Source organism: Ananas comosus, linkage group 20 (genome assembly GCF_001540865.1).
Source record: "Ananas comosus cultivar F153 linkage group 20, ASM154086v1, whole genome shotgun sequence".
Classification (NCBI taxonomy): Eukaryota; Viridiplantae; Streptophyta; class Magnoliopsida; order Poales; family Bromeliaceae; genus Ananas; species Ananas comosus.
The window spans coordinates 577,346-601,260 of record NC_033640.1 but is presented as its reverse complement, the minus strand read 5'-3'; the positions used below and the strand labels follow the sequence as shown (position 1 = coordinate 601,260).

The 23,915-nt window shown below is 35.2% G+C and overlaps 3 protein-coding genes across 8 annotated transcripts; 1 reads left to right on the top strand and 2 right to left on the bottom strand.

Moving 5' to 3' along the window:
• On the top strand, positions 1,564-7,971 carry LOC109725981. Of its 6 annotated transcripts, none has more exons than XM_020255396.1 (16): positions 1,564-1,783; positions 2,104-2,154; positions 2,802-2,918; positions 3,310-3,372; positions 3,500-3,613; positions 4,273-4,356; positions 4,442-4,560; positions 4,643-4,744; positions 5,376-5,492; positions 6,146-6,211; positions 6,337-6,403; positions 6,709-6,762; positions 6,845-6,934; positions 7,148-7,207; positions 7,294-7,323; positions 7,500-7,971. In XM_020255396.1, exons 2-16 carry the CDS (start codon positions 2,137-2,139, stop codon positions 7,608-7,610), a joined length of 1,212 nt encoding a protein of 403 aa, XP_020110985.1. In that variant the 5' UTR covers positions 1,564-1,783; positions 2,104-2,136; the 3' UTR covers positions 7,611-7,971. The 6 variants fall into 6 exon arrangements, with proteins under 6 accessions (XP_020110985.1, XP_020110984.1, XP_020110986.1 ...); XM_020255395.1 differs by having other exon boundaries at positions 1,565-1,783; positions 7,285-7,323; XM_020255397.1 differs by lacking the exon at positions 2,802-2,918 and having other exon boundaries at positions 1,565-1,783; positions 7,285-7,323.
• Positions 15,203-16,795, bottom strand: LOC109726019. Its single transcript, XM_020255451.1, has one exon. It carries the CDS (start codon positions 16,793-16,795, stop codon positions 15,203-15,205), a length of 1,593 nt encoding a protein of 530 aa, XP_020111040.1.
• LOC109725880 (UPF0481 protein At3g47200-like) lies at positions 17,852-22,864 on the bottom strand. Its single transcript, XM_020255276.1, has 2 exons — positions 22,853-22,864; positions 17,852-19,556 (listed from the first exon to the last, which is right to left on the bottom strand). Exon 2 carries the CDS (start codon positions 19,519-19,521, stop codon positions 17,995-17,997), a length of 1,527 nt encoding a protein of 508 aa, XP_020110865.1. The 5' UTR covers positions 19,522-19,556; positions 22,853-22,864; the 3' UTR covers positions 17,852-17,994.

The window sequence follows — 23,915 nt, the reverse complement described above, 5'->3', positions numbered from 1 at the left end:
TTTATTTTAATCTGAACTGCATCTTTAACGAAATAAACAGGCCTTAAGAATAACTAAACACTAATATAGTTTTTTATAAGTTTAGACCAAAGCTAGTGGTTATGTTAAAAAGCATAGTTGGAAAAAAAAAATAGAGCATTTATTTGACTCATTTTGATAAGAAGGTTTGTCTTTTTTAAAAATATTTTTATAAAGAAAATGGTTAAAAGTACTAGATGAACTTACCAAGAGGGATTTAAATTTACATTTTTTTCATCTCAAAATTTACAAACCCTCTTAAATTTTTAGTATTAAAAATAATTGATAGAACAAGAGCTAAATATTAGTTTTTAGATAAAAAATTATAAAATTCACAATCTTTTTAGTTGTACAAGAAATAAAACTCCTCGCCCCTATTGTAGAGCTACTATGCTATCGGAAAGTATAGAGAGTATGATGTTTTCGACTTTATGATTCTTGGATTAATAATTATACGATTGTGTTGATTAAGATTCTTTAAAGATAGAGTAGTACTCTTAGGCTGCGTTTGGTTGGAGGGATATCCCAGAACAAGGCGGGATATCCCTCCAAACACAATGCATTTTGGAACAACCGGGTTGTTCCCGGAACAACCCGTTAAGCCGGGAACAACCCGGTAAGCTTGTTCTCCCTAAAAGGGAGAACAAGCCGGAACAAGAGATTTGGGCTTTTTTTTTTNAATTACTATATGAAATAATTTTATAAATAATTTTATATAAAATATACTAATATAAATTAATTATTTTATTTTTAAAAATATATTTAGACGTTGTTCTAGACTTTTTATCCAAACGCTATTAAGGATATCCTCTAGAATATCCTCGAATGCATCCAAACATAAATTTACAATTGTTCTATCTTGTACCAGAATATCCCCTGTTCTCGGGAACAACAAAAGTTGTTCTCCAAAATTTAGTTCTCCAACCAAACGCAGCCTTAGGATTGAGTGGTTTTCACAGAATAATAGTATTAATTCAAAAATTTGAAATGATTAAAGAGACTGATTTAAAGACCAAAAAATTAAAAGCACCAGATCCTCTATGGCTTTGATAGCATATCAACTCTACTCTTATAAGTATAAAGGACCAAAAATTAATTTAAAACAAAGGACCTTGTACTTCCCATTCAAATAAAATAAAGGGATAACTTTAAAAAACCCCCCGTGGTTTCACACTTTCTCACTTTAGTATCATGTGGTTTAAAATGTATCAATTTGCCCCCATGTGGTTTCATTTTTCTCTTTTTTTATCAATTTTATTATTATTTTTTTAAAAATTAGTGACAAAATTAAAATTAAAGGGTACTTAAGCAAATATTCGGTAAATCTAGATGGATATCTGAAGTTTTTTGTATATAATTTAACGAAATATTAAGAAAAAAGCTATAGAAAAGATAAAAACAAAACCATGAGGATAAATTGATACATTTTAAACCACAGAGTACTAAAGTGACAGACTGCGAGACCAAAGGGGGTTTTTTGAAGTTTTCCCTAAAATAAAATATTAAATAGTAAAGGTTTAAGCATCCATAGCACGATAGCAATGCTCTCTCTCTCTCTCTCTCTCCCCCAAGCAATTAAGAGAGTGGGTTTATGTGCTTTACTTTGCCCATACTCCATAGAGGAGCAGTAGTAAAATTAGCAACAAGAATCCCAACATTAATTAGTGAAACAAATGTTTCTCCCACCTCTCCCAAATCTTTCGCTTTAATTTCTCTCTTTGGTTTTGGATTCCCCACTTTATGCTTGTTAGTTGGTGTTGCTGAGGTTGGTTTCTCTCTCTCTCTCTCTCTCTCTCTCTCTCTCTCTACCTTGTTTGTTTCTCTCCTCTTCTAAAGTTGGCTTTTTTGGCCTTTTTTTTTTTGAAGCTGAAATTTTTTTTTTCCTCTCTCTTTCTTCTAAAGTTGGCTTTTTTTTTGTTGGTTATTTCTGGCCTTTTTATATTTTTTTGGAGTTTTTCTATCTGGGTTTTCTTTGTTTTGCAAATATCTGAGTTTGTAGTTGTCATTGAGATTTCTCTCTTCAAAGTTGTTTTTTTTGGGGTTATTTTTTGAATTTTTTCTAAGTTTTTCTATTTGTTTTTGCAGGTATTTTAGTGGACTTTGTGAGTTTAGAGAGAGATGAAGCTCCCCATTTTGGTAAGTGGGTTTGAACATCTCTTTGTGGTTTCCTTTTATTTGCTAGTTTATATATGTTGCTGTTTAAATCAAATGCAAATGTGTTTACATTGTTTGTGATAATTTTACCAGCACCATTTGGAAGTCATATAAGATGAGATAAATTAATTATTTTTGGAAGGGAAAAATCCCCATTTCAAAATCTATATTTTACCCATTTGGCCAATGAGAAATGTGATTGATATCACCTATAAAAAGTGATTGAATCTTGTACTTTAATAAAGGGCTACTATATATATAGGTTTTTAAATTTCAATGGAGAAATTATAATTGTAATCCTGTGCAGGGAGTTTCCTGGAATTTAAGCTTCTCTTTTTTTCTTTTTTTTTTTTTTTTTTTTTTTTTTTTTTTTTTTGATGTTATACTATGCCCTTTTTAGTAGAAAAAATGGACAAAATAAAAATAAACTATTGTATTATGGAGAAAAAGTCTTTGTAAATCTCTATTTCTCATCATTACTATTAATTTGACAAGTTCTCTCTCTCTCTCAAAAAAAAAAAAGAAGATCAAATTTGTACTTGTTTTTGTTGCATCAGTTCCTCATCTCCTTTTTGAATTTGTGTCTCCACTTTTTTCCCCCCCACAAATTTTCTTTATAATTTTGGCAGGGCCCTCTACTCACAGATCCTGCAAATAGAAGAGCATACTATTGCAACTTCCACATTGTGGCTTCTTTCTTCTGCATAGCTTTTCTTATTGGGGGTCCCTTCTTTGTCAACATGCAAGTATGTTTTTTTTTTTTTTTTTTTCCTTTCTTAATTAATGTGATTTTATTTCATAATTTAGACTCAGTTATCACAGTAACTGTTGAATATAAAAAATATAAAAACACCATTCTCCTAGCTTAAGCTTGCTTTTGAAGAGCAACGGTTGTTTCATATAAATTTAACATAGTATTAGAGCTGAAGATTTTGAGTTTGAATTCTTGAGTTTAGATGTGAGGGAGAATGTTGAATATAAAAGTGTAAAAACACCTTTCCTCCGATAGCTTAATGCATTACGACTTTTGTCGCCTTATAAGCTGTGTTAAATCTATATATGCAACCCTGCAGAATATGTCTACTTACAGATAGTTTACAGGATGCAAATAAAACATCTCTAAAATTCTACCTGCAGGGAATACCATCAAGATGGGGATCTACTGGGTCTTTGCTAAATGCAAAATCTATACAATGCAAGGTTCTTCAGAATGCTTTCTATGAATTATATCACACCATTCATACTCTTCAATTTTTCCAGATTCTTTTTTCCATAATTGTTTGGATTTGCATTCCTTTTTTTCCCCCCTTCCTTTCTCTACTTTCAGAGTCAATGCAGGCCTCCAGGGACTGAACCACTTCCTCTTGGCATAGTCAGTAGAAAATCGAATCTCGAAATGACACCGCCGATACAGGGTTCAGAACAATCTTCAAATACAAAGGTGCATGATTTGTATCCCTTGTATATAAGACTCCTTTCTTTTTACACCTAAACAGTTAGATTTTATAAGGTCGATATGATCTTCTTAAAGGATATTACATGCTTGTTTTAATTTCTTAATAACTACACTTTGTAGAGGAGAACACAAAACACTATTATGTGTGAGTGGTCTAGTTCTGAAATGTTAAGGGGAATAGTAATCCTTTTGTAGTAATTTTGCACTTAAAAGTGTTATCTCTTAAGTGTCTTTAAGAGGTTTGATTCCTTAAAATGTAAAATAAAGTGGCAAAATGCTAAGAGGTAACACGTGTATTTTAGAACGTAAAAGATTCAATTCATATCGATGTTCATACTGATATGGCAGAACTAAAGCACGTTAGAAACATCATGCGGAGCTAATATGCTATTTCATGCCAATTGGTTTGATGAATATGAAGTGACTAAGATGATAGATCTTCCCATTGGCCTTTCAAAATTGAGTGGATGCACACGCCAAATATTTAGGAATTTCCTGCTTTATTATAATTTATGATGATACAATATGCTATTGCATTGGAAATGCATGTAGAAATAGATGTTTATATGCAATTTTTTTTTTTGGGTTTGTTTAATTGGTCTAGTGGCTTTCTAAAGAACAAACTTTCAATATTTTGAGACCAGGATGTAGCAAAAGCATCTAAGAATCTACTGGCCATTGCTGTAGGCATAAAGCAAAAAAAGGTTGTCGATCGGATAGCTAAGAAGGTAAATACATTGATTTTTTAACTTTTTTCTTGTGGTTGAAATCCGGAGGATATAGGCCTAACACTTTGGTTTTTCGACATCGTAGTTCTTTTCTTGTAATTTCACTATAATGCTTTTCCACTACGATGGTGTTGTGGATGAATGGGGAGATTTGCAATGGAGTGATAGCGCCTTACATGTATCGGGAATCAACCAAACAAAATGGTAATTATGAAGGAGTTAATTGCAAAAGTTTTTTATTATTTAAAGACTTGTTATCCTACTTTTTTTTTTTTTTTTAATGTAGGTGGTTTGCGAAGAGGTTCTTACATCCGGACATAGTTGCAGAGTATAATTATATTTTCCTCTGGGATGAGGATCTTGGAGTCGAACATTTTCATCCAGGACGGCATGATCTCTCTTCGTTTTTTTTTTTTTTTTCCATATCTTTTTGTTAAACAATATGAAACAATTGTTGTTCTCCAAAAGCTTAAGATGCCGGAGAACGGCATTTTTTAATATTTATAATCAACACTCCCCCTCCCATATGAGTTTGAGACTTTTTGATAGGCGCAAAAAGTGGATTTGAATTAAATGGGAGGACATTAAATAAGCTAGGAGCCTGACAGGACTCAAACACAAGAGCTCCTGCTCTGATGCTATGATAAACAAAATGAAACAATCGTTGTTCTTCAAAAGCTTAAACTACCGGAGAAGTTTTTAATATTTATATTCAACACTACTCTTTTCAGAGAATCTTATCGATAAGCTAAAGTTTCTTATATTGGTTCTATTGCCATTTTCTTTGTTGATTTTCATCGTGGAGCATGTCCTCTTTGACCTTATTTAGCATATTAGACTATTAGTAGTTAGAATTGGTAAAATTTCATCGGTATTTTGCCAGTAAAACACAAGTCTAGTAGTAACTGTTAAATTTGATCAATAGCATTTTGAAATTTTTTTTTTCTTTATCGAGTTGTTTGAGATCAAACCAGTTAAAATTCCTACTTACAATTTCACCAAGTATCATCTTTTTGCAGTTATATATCAATCATCAAAAAGGAAGGCCTGGAGATATCACAGCCTGCTTTAGACATGGCTAAATCCGAAGTGCATCATCAAATCACCGCACGCGGGAGGAAAGGATACGTGCACAGGTATTCTATTCAAATATTTACATTATGCGTCTGTGCAAAATTTATCTATTTACATATAAACCCCGTAAAATCTGAATATTTTTTAATTGCATGTCAAATATCTACTTTCTTGCGAAAATACCTTTATATGTACCATACTAATAAGATATCGGGACAATATGACTCCTGTGTCGGCATCCACTTTTCTTTGAAATTAACAAGTAGTTTTCTCAATTAAGTGCAAAAAAATTGATAAAAATGTGTAGTAAGCAGTTAGAATATATTGGTGCCAATGAAAATAAATATTTCACGTCATAGTGTGTCGGCAGACAAATACTTTTGTGACCGGCACAGTGACACACATTAGCACGGCATGACACACATGGTGCTGTATCGTGCCAGCAAGTGCTCGACATGACTTGTGCCACGACACTTAAATCCTCCTTGTTGGGGAGTCATCCATTTCAAGGGGGAAGTCGGTTTTGTTGTCGAAAATGTTTCCTAAAGAGATACGGAAGAAATTTCATTTTCGAAGGGCATATGTGAAATGTGAAATCTCTCGATAACATATCAGAGGTAGCATTTGGATTGTGAAAAGAATGAATTGCTATCTACTACTACTTATTTCTTGTCGGTCGCAAAAATGACTTAAATGTAATGCCCTGCATAAACAGAAGGATTTATAAGTCGAGAGGCGGCGGGAGGTGTTATGAGAACAGCACTGCGCCTCCATGCACCGGGTACGATGTTTCTCAATTTGCTTTATTTTCTCCGTTTGTCGTTGGCAGTTCTATTTCATTAAAAAAGAGTTCTTTGAACTTTGTAAGTTTGTTTTAAATTTTGATATTTTTCGGCATATTTGCAGTTGGGTAGAAATGATGGCTCCCGTCTTCTCGAGAGCAGCGTGGCGTTGCGTATGGCATATGATCCAGGTACTTACGCGCAGCACATCACTACAAAGATTATTTTGCGCGGTTTTTTGAAGAAAAAAAAGGCTAATTTTTCAATTTTGCAACTTCGATGGTTTTCAAACTTTCGGGCCAAACCGAAACTACCTGTGGAAGCTTGATGACTAGAAAAGAATCAGAGATTTCAGTGAGGGGCATCTTAATCCCAAAAAAGATATTTTGCTCTGAATTTTATTATAAAAAAATCGGAAAATAAATGAGCTTCATTTTTACAAGATGGCCTTATTTTAGTTTATTTTAATTTTTTTTAATCTAATTCTCTTTTGCAGAATGATCTGATTCATGCATGGGGCTTAGACAAGAAGCTCGGTTACTGCGCGCAGGTACTTATGCGTCGAGCTTAAATACGTTTGCCTTTTGGATTATTAGTTACTATGGAAAAACACATGTAAGATTCTTTTATAGGGTGATCGAAGCAAAAACATCGGAGTGGTCGATAGGGAGTATATAGTTCATTTGGGCATACCGACACTAGGCGGTTTCTCTGAAAACAAGGTAAAACGATCGAGTTTTCCGCAGTATCATGAGAAACATATTTTGCTAATTTACAAGTATTTTTACAAGTATAACATAAGCTGGTTTCTACGAGCGAATTATACCTGATATGCATAATGTATGTAAATGTACTAAAAAAAAAAAATCTCAGAGGACATGTGAGGAACTTATGTATTCGTTTTCGTAATTTATATTTTGATTTATTTTTCACAGTCAAATGCTGAAGCAACTGATCATGCATCTCAAGCAGCGGAATCCTATGCGGGAATGGCGGTATGTTTCTCTTTATTACTTTTTCACAATTCATCAACTCGACATATTTAGTTTATTTGCGCATTTTGAACTTGTAGTTGCCTCAGGGACCGTATGGATTCACCGACAGATCTGCGGTAAGAATTACGGCTGCTTTCAATTTGTATTCGGAATTAAAGTCCAATCCGGAAAACTTCAAAATCTTCGTTTCTGCATCTGAAATTGTGAGAGTACTAGAAAATTTGAAGATCAAATGGTGTTTTATGCATTTATTTGTTTGTTTTTTCTTTTTTTTCCTCTTTTGCTGATGCAGATACGGCGGCGTTCTTACGCAGAACTGATAATGTTTCAGAAAAGGTGGAAAAGAGCAGTAGCTGCTGCTGATTGCTGGAATGATCCATACCCAGAAACTGAAAAGGAATAAACCAAAAAGAACACTACTTAAACTTTACGAGATTACATAAACACGAAATTCGTTGTTGTGAAATATGATCAATGAGTCGAATCGGTCGGTCATATATAGATTTACCAATTAGAGAACAACGAAAGCTTTTCGATTCATTAACCAGATGGTTTCTTTAGGCTATTTGACATAGTACGATAAGAAAATATTTTATTTGTTTCTGTACATAGTATCGCGTTCAATATATTACAATGGGTCGTCTGTGATCTCACCAGAAAACGTAGAAGTATATTTCTGTATACTTTCGCTTTCCAAGTCCATGTTCACATTAAGATTGGTAAAATGTTATGTATGCTCTTCAACTGCAGCTTATTTAAGCTTATTCGCAAACTTTTCTGTGATGGTTAGCAGTAGAAACCACTTTGCTCCTAAAAAGTTTTGCAGCAATATAATTAGGCTGTTGTGAAGGATTTTTGTTAGTCTCTTTTGGGTGTTTAGTTCTTTTGAAAAGTTATTTTTCAAGATTTTTTTCTTATTTGGTGAATATTGTCATGTTGTATACTTGCTTGTATATATTTAATTCTTTCTTTTGTTGTCGATATTGACATCAATGTACTACTGTTTGTCTGGGTGAAAGTGAAGAGGGATGAAGTTGTTTTCGACAGTAAATTATTATTTTCATTATTTCATTCATCGTTATAAAGATATATTTGAATCTCGAGTTATCTAAAATAGTGTTATTGGTCGAAGTCAATTACGGTGAAAAAAAAGATAGAAGAAAAAGAATAATGAGATAATACAATGTGTAATAGTACTCAGATGTTAGACAACAAATACCACCTCCCTAAGAAGTGACCAAAAATCACAAATTTAAAAGCCCTAAAAGCAATTATCTTCCACACTAGAACCCTTACAGAAAACGTGTTGAAGGAACAAAAAAACAGGGCATGGGGCTTTTGTAACCTTTGTTTGTTGGTTTCAAACTTCAAATTGTACTCTTTTTGTTACCAAGATCTGCAAAATTCTAAGCAAATCTCATCCAAATTGAAAGTGAAATTACAATTCCAATCCAAATCTCTTTGAACAGGTAAATTCTAGTCCAAATATGTTATCTTGTTTTTGTGCTAATGATACAGTTGCAATCAACAGTAGTAAAGCTAAAGTGATTTCCAGGTTCTGTGCCAACTCAAACCTGCCCCTGTAGATCGTTGTCGTTGTCGTCGTTGTCGTCGTCGTCTTGATTACTTATAACATGTACGAAGCTAACACATTTCAAGCGACGATCACGACGGTAACACAAGGGGGCATCATCATCAAGCACCGCAAAAAACCAACAAAGTAAAACCCAACTTTCATACATTGAACATTAATTCGTTGCAAATCATATCCAATACTCACAGGAGAAATTCGTCAGTCCCATAATCTTAACATTAAACTAAACAATCAACCATCACCACACTAACAACTTCACCAGATAAAAGGCAACGTAGAAACAATGGAGAGTAGTGACAAAAGAATCAAAGAACATGAACAAATCATTAATTACCTTCAATTCAAACACCGAAACTTACATCCCTCGTGCAACCAAATATCTATATTTGTTAGAAATTCGCGATTTACACTGAATATCATATTTGTTTCCATACCAATTTGTTATGAAAAAAAGTAAAAAAGTACTACATCCACAGCAAAGATTTCTAATACAATAAAAGTGCTCTACAAAATATATTTCTCTGCCGCACCAAATTAATGAAATAAAACATATAATATTTATGATGATAATCACTAAATGCTAATACAAGTAGGAATGCAATGTTAATAAAGTTAGAAATAATCTTAATAAGATTATGTATAATCTAAACTTAAACTTTGATTACAGAATTCGAGAAAACTTGAGCCTATCTCCAATTAAAACCCTAATTTAAAAAGAAGGACCAGGGTGGGGGAGACTTATGCTTGCTTTCTTATTCTAATAAGAAGAGAAATTCAAGCATCGTTCCGGCGAAATCTCCGGCGACAGGTGGGGCATCGGGTGTCGCTCCGGAACGCATTGGAGATGCAGTTGCGGTGGAAGGCGTGGGAGCAGGGCAACCTCAGGAAATCCAACTCCCTGCGGTGCAGCATGTGGCACGCGCCGCACCTGGCGCCGGCGAGCCGCGTCGCCGCGCCGATCTCGCCGAGGAGATCGCGGACGGCGACGAGCCGGTCGTCGTGGATGCGCGTGTCGAGGATGGTGAGCTCCTGCTTGTAGAGGACGGTGGCGGAGACGGAGAGGTGCGGGTGCGGGGGCGGTCGCTCGGCGATGGCCTTGTCGAGGTCGAAGGAGAGGGCGTCGAGGAGGGAGCCGGGGAGGAAGGGTGCGAGGTGGGCGGCGGCGGGGAAGGAGGCGACGACGTCGAACCACGCGTCCCCGGCGGAGTTCGCCGTCTTGTAGGTGGCGGGCGAGGCCGCGAGGAGCGCGGGGACGTCGAAGGAGGAGGAGGAGGAGCCTAGGGTTTCGACGGGGCCGCGGCGGTCGAGGGTGGAGGTGCCGTTAATCGTCGTGACGTATTGGAGCACCCTCTTCCATGTTATCTCGATGACGACGACGGTGGAAGAGGAGGAGGGTGTGGGAGTGGGGACGTACTCAACCCTAGGCTTGCCGATGCACACGTAGGGGTGCTCGATCTGGTAATGGCCAGGGCCCTTGTCCTCCCCCGCCTCCACCTCCTCCACCTTCTTCGCTTCGGCCACCATGGGAGCTTCTGCTTCGGCCTTCTTCGCTTCGGCTACCATGGGAGCTTCGGCCATGGAAACGAAGGAGAGAGATGGAGATGATCGCGCTCGCGAGGACGAAGAGAGAGGATCGAAACCCTAGAGGAGAGAGAGCGTTGGAGATGATCGCGCTCGCGAGGACGAAGAGAGGAGGTAATAATAAAGAGTATATATAGAGGAAAGAGTGAAGAGGAATTAGACTCGGATTAGAATCGTCGTGTGGAGCGAATTGCAATATGTTGTTGCTGTAGGGACTAAGTCGCAATTTTAGGCGAGTATTACTTGATGAATATAGGAAAAGTTTTATTATTAATTAACTAACTCCATATTTAGTTTTTTTTGTTTCTTTTTTTATTTTTTTCCGTCATGCTTTCCTTCAAAAAATTAATTATTCTTTATTTTGGTGTCATCTTCAACGTTTTAGAAAATTTTAAATTGGTAGTGTATCATACCGTGAATTATATAGTTAAGGGAAAACTTCAAACCNTAGGAAAAACTTCAAAAAACCCCCCTGTGGTTTCGTAGTTTCTCACTTTGCCCCCCTGTGGTTTAAAGTGTATCAATTTGCCCCCATGTGGTTTCGTTTTTATCTTTTCGGTAGCTTTTTCGTTAATATTTCGTTAAATTATATATAAAAAACTTCAGATACCCATCTAGATTTATCAAATATTCACTTTAGTACCCTTTAATTTTAACTTTATTACTGATTTAAGAAAAAAAAATAATGAAATTGATAAGAAAAAGAAAAAAATAAAACCACAGGGCGGCAAATTGATACATTTTAAACCACAGGGACCAAAGTGAAAAACTACGAAACCACAAGGGGGTTTTTGAAGTTTTTCCTATAGTTAATAGTATCACATGTTTATTGTTTTATGACATGTAATATAAAATTTAGCACTTTGCTATTTACAAAAATAAAATTACAAAATAGTAAAATATAATTGCAAGTAGGCTAATCTGCGGGCTAAGAGAGAGCCTTAGCATTAAAGATAACTTTTGTAGCTTCAAAATTAAATTATTTCTAGTTTTGATGTTTTCATTAATTGTAGATTAAAGAAATTTGAGATATATTATATGATGGTGTTGATTAAACATACTCTTCGAGTACTCTTGTTTAGAAGTCAAATTATTAGCAAAAGCAAGGAGTGTTCGAGTAAGAACTGTTGGAGTTTGTTACTTATTTGGCGATTTAAAATTTTAATTTGGGGCATTGACCTCTTGATCAGCTCAATATCTAATAAGCTATATTTGGAATTGTTTTTTGTTTTTGATTTTTTTTTAGGAGATAGATAGTATGCTACCCACTTTATTTATTTTATTTAGAGATAAATTTATGTATACATGTAAATCAACTAGAATTCGAACTTGGAACCTTGGATACCAACCATCAAGTCTTTTGCCACTTGCGCTAGGAACGATCGGTTATATTTGGGATTGTTAATAAGTGATCGAAATACTATTCTTTTTTTTGATTAAACAGGGATGAACCCTATTTGGAAACAACTGGGTCTGATTGAGAGATCAGTGGGAGGAAAACAAAACCACAATCGTGGAGGCTCACAAAAGCAAAAGAAAGAGAGCACAAAACACCAAAGAAACTGACAAAAGCAGAAGGAAAAGAACACAGAACATCTAAGTAGCTGAACTACCTAAAACACAACTCTAGAAATGAACAGTTTCTATAATACATCTTCCCAAGGCGTCGCTTCGAACTAGCTGATTGTCGAAAATACGCCTGTTTCTCTCCTTCCATAGCTCCCAGCATGTTGCTGCAAAAGTCAGATCAAAGTTGGTAATGCTTAATTTCTCCAGCCTCGTTCGTCCTCAGGCGACACCAACGTGTTGCAATTCCATCGGGTGGAGTGGAGTTCGAAACATGAGTAGATGAGGTTCTGAAATTCAACCAGTTCCAAACAGATCTTGCGTATAAACAATGCAATAGAATGTGTTGTAGTGGCTCAGCATCTTCAAAACAGAGTACACAAATAGTCGGTCCATGCCAGCCGCGTTTCGCTAAATTATCACCCGTCAAAATCTTATTGCGCAAGGCGAGCCAAAAGAATAGTTTTACTTTGAGAGGTACCTTGAGCTTCCACAGGAAGTAGAGGGCGGTGTTGTTGATACCATCGTACGAAAGAAAGTCCGCGGCACTTCGCACCGAAAACTTACCAGAGCTATTCCATCTCCGAGTAGGTACATCTTGAGTGCCAGCTGAGAGGACAATGCTGCTGGACAGCACACGTAGCTGGTGGAGTTCTGATTGTTCTTCATGACATGTGGGACAATTGAATCCTAGGTTGATCTTTGAAGCGAAGCGGCGAGTCCAGGTAAAGACACAGAATTTATTATTTGTAGAGGCCGCATATAAGGTAGGGAAGCGGTTTCGAAGTGCAACATCCCCGCCCCATCGCACACTCCAAAAACGTGTGTCTTTGCCATCGCCCAGGATAAAGTCGACCGAGGTGAGGAACGGGGCGTTGAGTCTATGTAAATTTTTCCAGAGGGGGCAGCTATGATGCACGGATACTTCAAATTTCATGCCGTATCCGTATCGGATACGTATCGGATACCGATACGCGCCCGATACGCGCCCGATACGTGTCCGATACGGGAATGAAGTATCTGGCATTTTTAAAAAATAAAAAAATATCGGATACGTGAGGGATACGGGGGGATACGGGGGGGACACGGCCCGGTTCTTTTTTGGTCTAAAATGATTGAAACTTAAAATTTTTTTAAAAGCTCACGTCCAAACCTATTGGAAAGAAGGAAAAGAGTGAGAAAAACACCAATATCTGTTCAATTTGTCATTTCACCTATTTTTTTGTTCTTGAATGGTAGAAGGCGCTCCCTCTCGTTCTATGAAGCACGGATACTTCAAATTTCATGCCGTATCTGTATCGGATACGGGTCGGATACCGATACGCGCCCGATACGCGCCCGATACGTGTCCGATACGGGAATGAAGTATCTGGCATTTTTAAAAAATAAAAAAATATCGGATACGGCTCGGATACGTGAGGGATACGGGGGGATACGGGGGGGACACGGCCCGGTTCTTTTTTGGTCTAAAATGATTGAAACTTAAAATTTTTTAAAAGCTCACGTCCAAACCTATTGGAAAGAAGGAAAAGAGTGAGAAAAACACCAATATCTGTTCAATTTGTCATTTCATCTATTTTTTTGTTCTTGAATGGTAGAAGGCGCTCCCTCTTGTTCTATCTTCACACAGTATTTACTCTCTTCCATCTAATTTGTCAACCTAGTATTAAGCAACAAAGGCTATAGAAAATATGATTTTTTTTTCCCTTCTCTATTAAATTGTTAGCATATTTTTTTATTACTATTTTAATAATAGAACTAACAAATCAGACATATATATTGAATGGCTAATTATCTAGTTTGTGCGACTATATATTTATTGTTATCATTTGATCAAGTTGAATGATAGTTGGTTTGATACTTTTTGAATTATTATTTTATATGATTGATTGTCTTTTTTTTGAACATATGTAAAATAATTATACAAGTTAATGCATATTAGAATATATTCCTTAATATAGTCTAGATATTCTAATTGTTCTCAATATATCATTACATATAATCAACATACATTTAAATATATTTAAAATAATATTTTATTTAAGTATATCCCGCGTATCGTATCCTAGAAGTTTTAGAAATTGCCGTATCACCGTATCCGTATCGTGTCGTATCCGTATCCCCGTATCCGTATCTGTGCAACATAGTCCCTGACGTGTGGATTTACCAGGCAGTTGCGGAGTGACGATGACGAAATTGTATGTTTACTTTACCATCCTTCATCTCGCCCCTGCTACTCTCTGCGATTAACGCAATTCATTTCGATTTTAATGAGCTACATCTCGTTCGATCTTAATTAACAAGGTTATCTAATTTGTTTCAGGATTCGATTTTCTGAAGAATACAGCGGCAGTCAGGTTCGTCTTTAATTAGCATCCTCCATTAGGAATTTTTTATATTTTTTTACCCTTATACTTTACGGTTTGGACACATAATTAGGGAATTAATATAGCGCTAATTAATTGCGCCCTGTGATTAATACATGATGTTATTCTCACAGGACGGATTGGTCTTGTAAAACAAGCAATGTAATGAATAATATAACATATGTTGCTAGTATATCAATTGCTTTCAAAAGTTAAAAAAATATGACTAATTGTCCAGTGATTAGTTAGAACATAAGAGACGCGCGCGACAAAAGCTTTCAAGTTCATTTAATTTCTCGGTGCAGGACCACAGTAACATTATAACACTCCTACATATATTTCACTCAATTTGTTCAAGAATTAATATAAAACAAGAGTGAAGTTTTTGCTGCTTATGTTCTATTTCGGTAGTGCAGGAACATGTAAGGAATAGGACTCTCTATTGGCGCTCAAATCTATTTTTTCCTTATCAGGCACACAAACAAGATTAAAATCGTACTACTAAATTACTTATTCTCTCTGTTTTTTGTTTTTCAGTGCATGAGTTGCAAAAAAAAAACAACAACTCATTTTGTAGTCTATCAATTTCATTGTAGGAGCAATAGATGCCTAAACTCGATCTTACTGCTTATGTTCTTCTATTTTATTCGTACTGGACTCATATATGACTCCGATATATGGTCTATCATTTTATTCACAAGAATATTGAAAAAAAAAGGACTAATTTCTTATTGTATGTTTGTGTTCTTCATCAGTTTTGTTGGTGCAGGATCAGAGTAAGATTCCATGCATTTTGTGTGTGTGTGTGTGTGTGTGTGTGTGTGTGTGTGTGTAGCAGCCAAACTAATGTAAAATCNTACTAGATAATAATAACATGTAGATCAGCATTCAACTATGGTAGATCATAGCATATATGGTCTGCAAAAGAGTGGGGACGAAGAGCAAGGCAGCAACAAACACAGAAAGAGCCACCACTGGTTTGGAAAAGTACTGGACAATGATGCCACCGCATAATCGACTCACTAGGTTCTTGTGGTAAGACTGGACCTGATCGCAAATTGCAAACAGATCGTATGGCATTTGATGGTTTTCAGTCAATTTGCTCAAGCGTGCGAAGAGATCAATGAGTTGTCTGTCAGTCATGGACGAGCTCACCAGAATGCGTCTTTGCCGAAGCAGCTTCACATCTTCCTCGCTTTGCAGCAAGATCCGCATAAGTGCAGAAAAGGCCATGGTGCAGCGGCCCCGGGTTGAAGACTGCATCTCGAAGGCGATGAGGTTATGGAAGATGAGGCTGCTGTAGTCGCGGATGTGTAACTCTGGGATGTGGAACACCCCAATAATGCGGTTGAACCAACGTCTATGGAATGTGATATCCAATGGCGAGCTGCTGCCGGACGTCTTCTTTTCAAACAATGTTGCGGATTCTCTAAGTTCCATCGCATTCAGAGTTTGGGATACCCAGTCAAAAACATCTAGCTGTTGAGGCGACGGACTAATAATTAGTTCGATGTACTTGTTCTGTGGGACCCGAGACCAGTGGAAAAGATGGAGCAGATGTAGGAATTTGGGAGGACTATGCTGGTCTATGGAACGTAGGGCGAGCCTTGGATGGATTCTCTCGAAGAACTCGAGTGCGTATTCATAGAGGGGCTTATCCAAATTGAGCTCCTCAAATAGCTCCTCGATCACGATCACGAAGAAGGGGATTTGGTTATCGACGATCAGCAGATCAGGCGCGATCTCTTCTTTGTTGAATATGATGTCGAGAAATGTAAAATGGTAGCCTTGTAAGAGCTTAAGCGGCTCCTTTGTAAACTTAGGTGTTGGTGGCATCAATGTATAATCTGTCGGTCCTTCACGTAACTTAATGGTCAACATAAACAGGATGAAGTAGCTATCTAGCAGCAGCATCTCTGCAAAACTTTTGTCATTGTAAAAGCGTGACCTTTCATCGCTCATCTCATAGGGACTTATCGGATCTTTAATACAGCGGAACCTTTGAAGTTCATCTATATTGTAGCGGCTGCGAGCGTTTGCTACTTGATTTTTTATCCTTACGAGGCAGCTCCTCAAGTCGAGACCATACAAAAGATTCATGAGGCCAACAATCACCCATTTTTCATCCTCGGAAATACTCGAAGAATGCCACCGATGAAATGGCCCTATCCTCACCACGCTTGGCCGAGAGAGCCCCTCTTCTGTATCCGACCTTCGCTGAGAGATCCTCTCGTGCAGCGTCGACACGCAAATCTTATCTTCTGTTTCATCCTTGAAATTAGAGGGCCGGAGTGTCGAATCGGCGAGTCCTCTCTCGATTCTGTACTCCATCTCTCTAATCCACCACTCATCCGCATTCGGTGGATCGCTAGGAAGACTACTCAGGTACTCCTCATTAATGATTCCGGGGCCGACACTTACACCAGATCCACCAGCATTATGATCAGGAATAGAAATTCGATGCTCTTCTGGGCTAGCCATCCCCCCTTCTCCAGCGTCCATTCTAATATATGCATGCTGCAATTTGAAAACCAAGTAAAAATTGGTGACGAATGGTGCAATTAATTAACCTTTTAAAAAATATATATATAAAAATGTACAGAAATTAATTACTTGAAGTATGAGCCATTTTGAATCGGCTAAGAAGTATGAGCCATTTTGAATCGGCTAAGCAATCTTATTGAAAAACTTTTTTTTTTTTTTCGTATAAGGTAGTGTTTTTATAAGTTTATTTCTAACAAGTTGATCTTTCTAAAGGCATGCACAAAAATTCAGATTTTTCAAAGAGTATTTATATGTCGATTTCTCTCTCTTTCTGTGTCTCTATATATCAACTGTTCTTTTTATTGATTACTTTGGATTTTTGTTTTGTTTTGTTTTGTTTTGTTTTGTTTTGTATTGTTTTTTTGTTGTTGAATTGCGTATGTGATGACTAATCAAGGATTTTCCAGCTTCAGAGCAGCTTATAAGAAATTTGTATATCATGGGCTATATATGAGAGAGCCTTAGCATTTAAGATAACTTTTGTAGCTTCAAATCCTAATTATTGCTATTTTTGATGTTTTCATTGTAGATCAAAGAAATATAAGATAAATTATTTGATGTTGCTAATTAAGGATACGCTTCGAGTACTCCTGTTTAGGTATCAAATTGTTGGCAAAAGCAAGGAGTTGAGTAAGAACTGTTGGAGTTTGTTACTTATTTGGTGATTTAAAACTTTAATTTGGGGCATTGATCTGTTGATCAGTTCAATATCTAATAGGCTATATTTCGGATTGTTAAGTGCTTTAAATACTATTCTTAACGGGTTTTACTTGGGATTGCTATCTACTAATGTATTCCATCGTTTTTCTAGACATTTGCTTAGGAGATTGAAGAGATTTGCGCACTCCACTGTTTACATGCGCGCACGACACGAGCACTTAAATCCTTTCATAAACTCTCTATATGCTTCAGAGATATCATTCTAATTAGTCACTTGTGTGAAGAAAATTCGTATAAATAAAAAGCCATTGCATTAATAACAAGCATGCAGGGACACCAAAGTAGGTAGCAACGTACAGAGGATGTTACATAGTAAATTTAACAACAACCCATTTGGTAGTACAATACAAGTTTTTTATTTCAGTAAAATACAGACTCCTTGCTATCATACAAGATGATAATAACATGTAGAGCATTCAACTATGGTAGATCATAGCGTATATGGTTTGCAAGATGGTGGGAACAAAAAGCAAGCCAGAAACAAATACCAAAAAAGTCGCCTGTGGGTTGGGGAAGTACCAGAGAATGATGAAGCGGAAGAATTGATACGCTCTGTCATTGTGGTAAGACAGGACCTGATCGCAAATTGCAGACAGATCGCTTGGCATTTGATGGTTTTCAGTCAATCTGCTCAAGCGTTCGAAGAGATCAGTGAGTTGGCTGGCGGTCATGGATGAGCTCACCAAAATGCCGCTTCGCCGAAGCAGCTTCACATCTTCCTCGGTTTGCAGCAAGTTCCGCATAAGTGCAGAAAAGGCCATGGTGCAGCGACCCCGGCTTGAAGATTGTATCTCGAAGGCGATGAGGTTATAGAAGATGAGGCTGCTATAGTTGCGGAAGTGTAACTCTGGGATGTCGAGCACCCCAATAATGCCTTTAAACCTACGTCTCTGAAATGTGATATCCAATGAGCTCCCGGACGTCTTCTTTTCAAACACTGTTGCGGATTCTCTAAGTTCCATCGCATTCGGAGTATGGGGTACCCAGTCAATAGAATCTAGCTGTCGAGGCAAGGTGTACTTGTTCTGTGGGACCCGAGACCAGTGGAAAAGATCGAGCAGATGTAGGAATTCGGGAGGACTAATATTCTTGTCCTTGCAATGTTGGGCCGACCTTGGATGGATTGTCTCGAAGAACTCGAGGGCATACTCATGGAGAGGCTTCTCCGACTCGAGCTCCTTAAGTAGCTCCTCGATCACAAAGAAAGGGATTTGGTTATCGAGGATCAGCAGATCAAGTGCGATATCATCTTTGTTGAATATGATGTCGAGAAATTTGAAATGGTCGTCTTGAAACAGCTTAAGCGGCGGCTCTGTAAACTTATTAAGTGTTGGCGGCATCAATGTATAATCTGTCGGTCCTTTACGTAACTTAATGGTCAACATAAACAAGATGAAGTAGCTATCAAGCAGCAGCATCTCTGCGAAACTTTTGTCATCTTTAAAACCGGAGCTTTGATCAGATACATCTAAATTGGAGTAGCTGTTGCGGGCGTTTGCTACTTGATTTTTTATCTTTACGAGGCAGCTCGCCAAGTCGAGACCACACAAAAGATTCATGAGGCCCACAATCATCCATTTTTCTTTGTCGGAAATACTCACCCTATCCTGCCGATGAAATGGCCCTATTGTCACCACGCTTGGCTGGGAAAGCCCCCCTTTCGTCTCCAACCTTGGCTGAGAGTCACGCAGCGGCAGCATGCAAATCTTAGGTCCTGTTTCATCCTTGAAATCCGAATGCCACAGTACTGTCGAATCTTCGAATGCGGAAACAATTTTGTCCTCCACCTCTCGAATCCACTCCTCACCCAAATCGGCCGGTTCGATCGGGAGACTACACACGTCCTCCTCATTAATGAATCCGGGGCCGACACTGACACCAGATCCACCAGCATTATTATGATCAGGAATAGAAATTCGATGCTCTTGATCTCGGCTAGCCATCCCCCCTTCTCCGGCGTCCAGTACTCTTATATATGCATGCTGCAATTTGAAAACCAAGTGAAAACTGGTGATGAATTAATGGTGCAATTAATTAATTAATTAACCTTAAAAAAAAATATATATATAAAAATGTACAGAAATTAATTACTTGAAGTATGAGCCATTTTGAATCGGTTAAGCAATCTTTTAAATTTTGATTTTACTGCCCAATTTTTTAATTTGCTTGATTTGAGATAGCCAACGATATTTTGACTTCAAAATTTAACTATTTTGCTTATTTTTACAGATTTAGATAGTATATTTTGTACAATTTTCGCAACTACAAATTCAGTGAAGTAATTGGCGTAAATTTCAAAGTCAAATATTATTAATTGATTCAAATTAAACAAATTGAAAGATTTGACAGTAAAATAAAAATTTTAAAGGTTGATTAACCGATTCGAAAAATAGTTCATAGACAAGTTATGTATAAGAAGATAAAAGCGATGAGAACAAAAATTACTTATCTAGACAAAATTTTACTTCTCCTGCAAACTAAACCCCCAAATACCCCGTGTGCTGAAAACAAATGAAATAAAAAAAAAAAAAACCGAAACATTGCATAGCTCTTAAGGCACGTAGTAGCATCACGTTTATCAAAACAAATAGGAAGAGAAAAATAATAGTCCAACCAAATAGAAAAAAATTTGGCCATTCTAAAATAGATTTCATATTTAAAGGGCTATTTGATTCCTCCAAAAAGTGTGGAATTTTTTTTTTTTTTTTTTTTAAGAAAAGAGTTCTTTATGGAGAACTCCTTTTTAATTTTTGCATGTTTGATTCTAAAAAAAACTAGCTTTTTTGAAAAAATTTTTTCAAATTTATAAAGTACTAGTGTTTCTGTTTTCCTTAAAAAAAAGTTCAAAAAACGAAACACTAGTTTTTTTGTAAAATTTGGATTTAAAAAAAAAAATTGTTTTTCTTAGAACCAAACCGATAAAAAACTTAACAATAGGTTTTTCCATAAAAAACCTTTTTCCCAAAAAACTTTATTCCATACTTTTCCATAGAACCAAACAACTTCTAATTAGAATAATATTTTTATCAAATTTATTCATTGTATTAATTGTTAATTTGTTTAGTTTTATTTTCTAAAAGATTGATTTAAATTATTAATTTACTAAATTCATCAATCGTTTGATAAACTCTTATTATTATTATTTTTTTGACTAAAAGCACTTGATTTCAAAAGAACTCAAAGGCCTCAATCTGAAAATTTGCAGTAGAATTTCCCATTAGAAGGTTTCTGGCATCCTTGATTTATTTATTTAAGAAATAAATTTAGTTAGAAAGGTATAGTAATTAAATTTGAAACTTGGGACGTCTGGTACTCTGGTACCAACTATCAACGTTTTAGCGAGCTGCAATGGGTACGGTAGAAACCATATATTTTTATTCAAAAAAGAAACGCGCACACACGCACACGCAAACTTGTTAAATATAAATATGGATATGATATTAAAAATATTGTTATATAAAAATTTAAACTTTTAAAATTTACGCTTGTTTCACATAATTTTATATAATATCGAAGCAGAATATTCTAAGTTTGAGTCAAACTTGCAACCTTATTTAGTTTTCTCTTATTTAAATTAAGGGCACGTTTGGTACGGCCCATTTTTACCGTGAAATTAGAATCGGAATAGACAAATCCATTTGTCCGGATTTGGTATGCAGAATTTTTATTCCGATTCCGATTTCCGGATAAATGGAAATCTCCTAATTATCCTTTTTTCCAATCCGGCCTAGGAGGCCGGATTGGAAATTGAATCAGGGCGGTATGGATTTGTTCGGATTAAATTTAATTTTTTTAAACTTATTTTCTAATTAAAACATAAGTTTAAGTTTAAAAATTATATTTATAAATTTAAATTTAAATTTGAACTTAAATTTAAATTAAAATTTAATCAAGCATTTCGAATCTAATTTATAAATTTGAATTTAAATTTAAATTTAATTCAAAATCTAAAGTTTTATTCAAATTTTATTTAAAATTTAAATTAAATTTATGGATTCAAATTGAAATTGAAATTATAATTTTAAGTTTGAATTTAAATAAATCTAATTTTAGTTTTATATTTTGAATTATCCGTTCAATTTCAAATTTTAATTTGTTTAAAAAATATATATTTAAAATTGTGACATCATTGTAAATTTTGACGTAAATTTTTAGTATTTAATTTTTAGTTTGAATTTAAACTAATATATTATAAAGATAAAATTGGCATATTAATTTAATTACGTTTCTGATATCTACTTATATCAAACATCGACAATAAAAATAATTCATTCCAATTTCAATTCAGGTAACGAACCAAACAAAATGAAATAATAAATCATTCTGATTCCGTTTCAACATATTCTCATTCCGATTCCGATCCTGATTCCAACTTCGAACCAAATACAGTACCCTAAGTTCATGGCTTAACCGTATTAGAATATTTTGAGTCCAATTATAAATAAAAGTATTGAATACCTAAAATTATTGAATCGCTAAATCATTTAGATCAAGAATAAATAGAAATTGTTATTCCTATGATAGATACAATTTCAGGAATAAGTAGAAACAACATTAGTTTTTCATTTGGATGAAAATTGGGTTGTTTCTGAAAATAAGATAAATAATAATTGAATGGTTAGATTAGAATATCGAGAACAAAAATAATTATAATTATAATTTAATAGTATTTTATCTAATTAATTAACATCATAATATTAATTAAAAATAATTTAATAAAATAAAAAAATTTATTAGCTATGAATATTGTATAAGATAATAAAAAATATATTAATTAATTAATTAATTATAAAATATAACTTAATTTTTCTAATTAATTAGTAAATTATTTAACTAATTAGATGATTTGTTAAGAAATTAATATAATTGCCACAATATTAACTAGTTGGCCAATGTAAACATTAGTTATTAGATAAACACGTTAAATAATTAGTTCTTACAAACTAATTAACCACAAATAATAGATTAATTAATTACTTAATTATTGAAGTAATAGATAGATAATTACTTAAACATATTAATTAGATTAATTAACAAGTTAATACAAGAATCAAAATTATATTTAATTTTTAATTAAGCTTGTTCTACTTGAGAACAATCTTGTTTCCATGGGAGGACGAAACAACCGTTCCACCTTTATTCCTAATAAAGAAAAACTATAATTTTTCAACTCCAATAATAACGTTTGGATATAAGAAGAAGAATAAAAATTTATTCCTCTTTTTATATCCAAACCAAACACTGCCTAACAGCTTAAATAGGAGAAAACATTACCTCTGAAAGACCACTCCAACCAAATAAAACAAAACAAGAGCAGCTCCTCTCTTTCTCTCTCTATTACTTAAAACACAATCATCTTTGGGTGCTCTCTCTCTCTCTCTCTCTCTCTCTCTCTCTCACACACACACACACACATAAAAAACAATTTTCTTTGGCCTTTGGGTCCTCTATCTCTCTACTATTTAAATTAAAAGAACAATTATCTTCCTGTGCACAATTAGCATTGCTCTTTGTCCCAGCAAGTGAGAGAGCAAATGTTTCATACTTTGCGTGCACCATAGAGATTCTCCTCTACAAAGAGAGAGAGCATCTTTCTTTCTTTTTTTCAAAATAAAAAAATATTTGAACTGATAATTAATACTGTTGAAGTAAAATATTATAAAACAGTTGTTATATGCTTCTCAATGGCAATTGTAGCTGTAATTATTAAATATAAAAATGTTTAAACACCGTTCTTTAACAGCTTAAACTTTTATAGTACAACGGTTGTTTCACATGGTATCAGAGCAAGAGGTTCTGAGTTCGAATTCAAACCCACGTCATGGGCCGACTAAAAAGTTTTGAGTCTAGACATGAGGGGGGGAGTGTTAAATATAAAGATATTTAAACATCGTTCTTTAACAGTTTAAGCTTTTAGAGTACAACGGTTGTTTCACAGTAATTTTATCACATTGACAGGAATTGCTGTGCCTAATGACATAGTCTGATACAAATCAGATCTGATAACGAAGAAACCCGTTAATAAACTCCCTTCTCTTTTTTTTTTTTTTGTTTTAGAGACGATACTGCATATTGTATTTCTACAAAAAAAATTATACTCTTTTTTACACAGTAAAGTTCTCTCTTCCTTCGCTCATGATTTTTTTCATGAAAAAAATTTTCTATATAAATCCTTGTGTTCAATTTTTTTTACTGTCTTGTGATTTGTCTATTTTGCAATTGCTTATTTTTTGTTTTTATTTGTGCACTCGTTGTAACAAGTGCGATTAGAATGCTTTGGTTAGCACAGAGCCCTCCATGCTAATAATTCATTTTCAATGGTAAACTAAACAATCAA

Bases quoted from the DNA above. Each gene is read 5' to 3' on its own strand.
- LOC109725880 (XM_020255276.1), bottom strand. From the start codon at position 19,521: ATGGCTAGCCGAGATCAAGAGCATCGAATTTCTATTCCTGATCATAAT.
- LOC109725981 (XM_020255395.1), top strand. The intron at 3,373-3,499 runs GTTCTTCAGAAT...CTCTACTTTCAG, and splicing joins CAAAATCTATACAATGCAAG to AGTCAATGCAGGCCTCCAGG. The intron at 5,493-6,145 runs GTATTCTATTCA...CTGCATAAACAG, and splicing joins AGGAAAGGATACGTGCACAG to AAGGATTTATAAGTCGAGAG.
- LOC109726019 (XM_020255451.1), bottom strand. From the start codon at position 16,795: ATGGCTAGCCCAGAAGAGCATCGAATTTCTATTCCTGATCATAATGCT.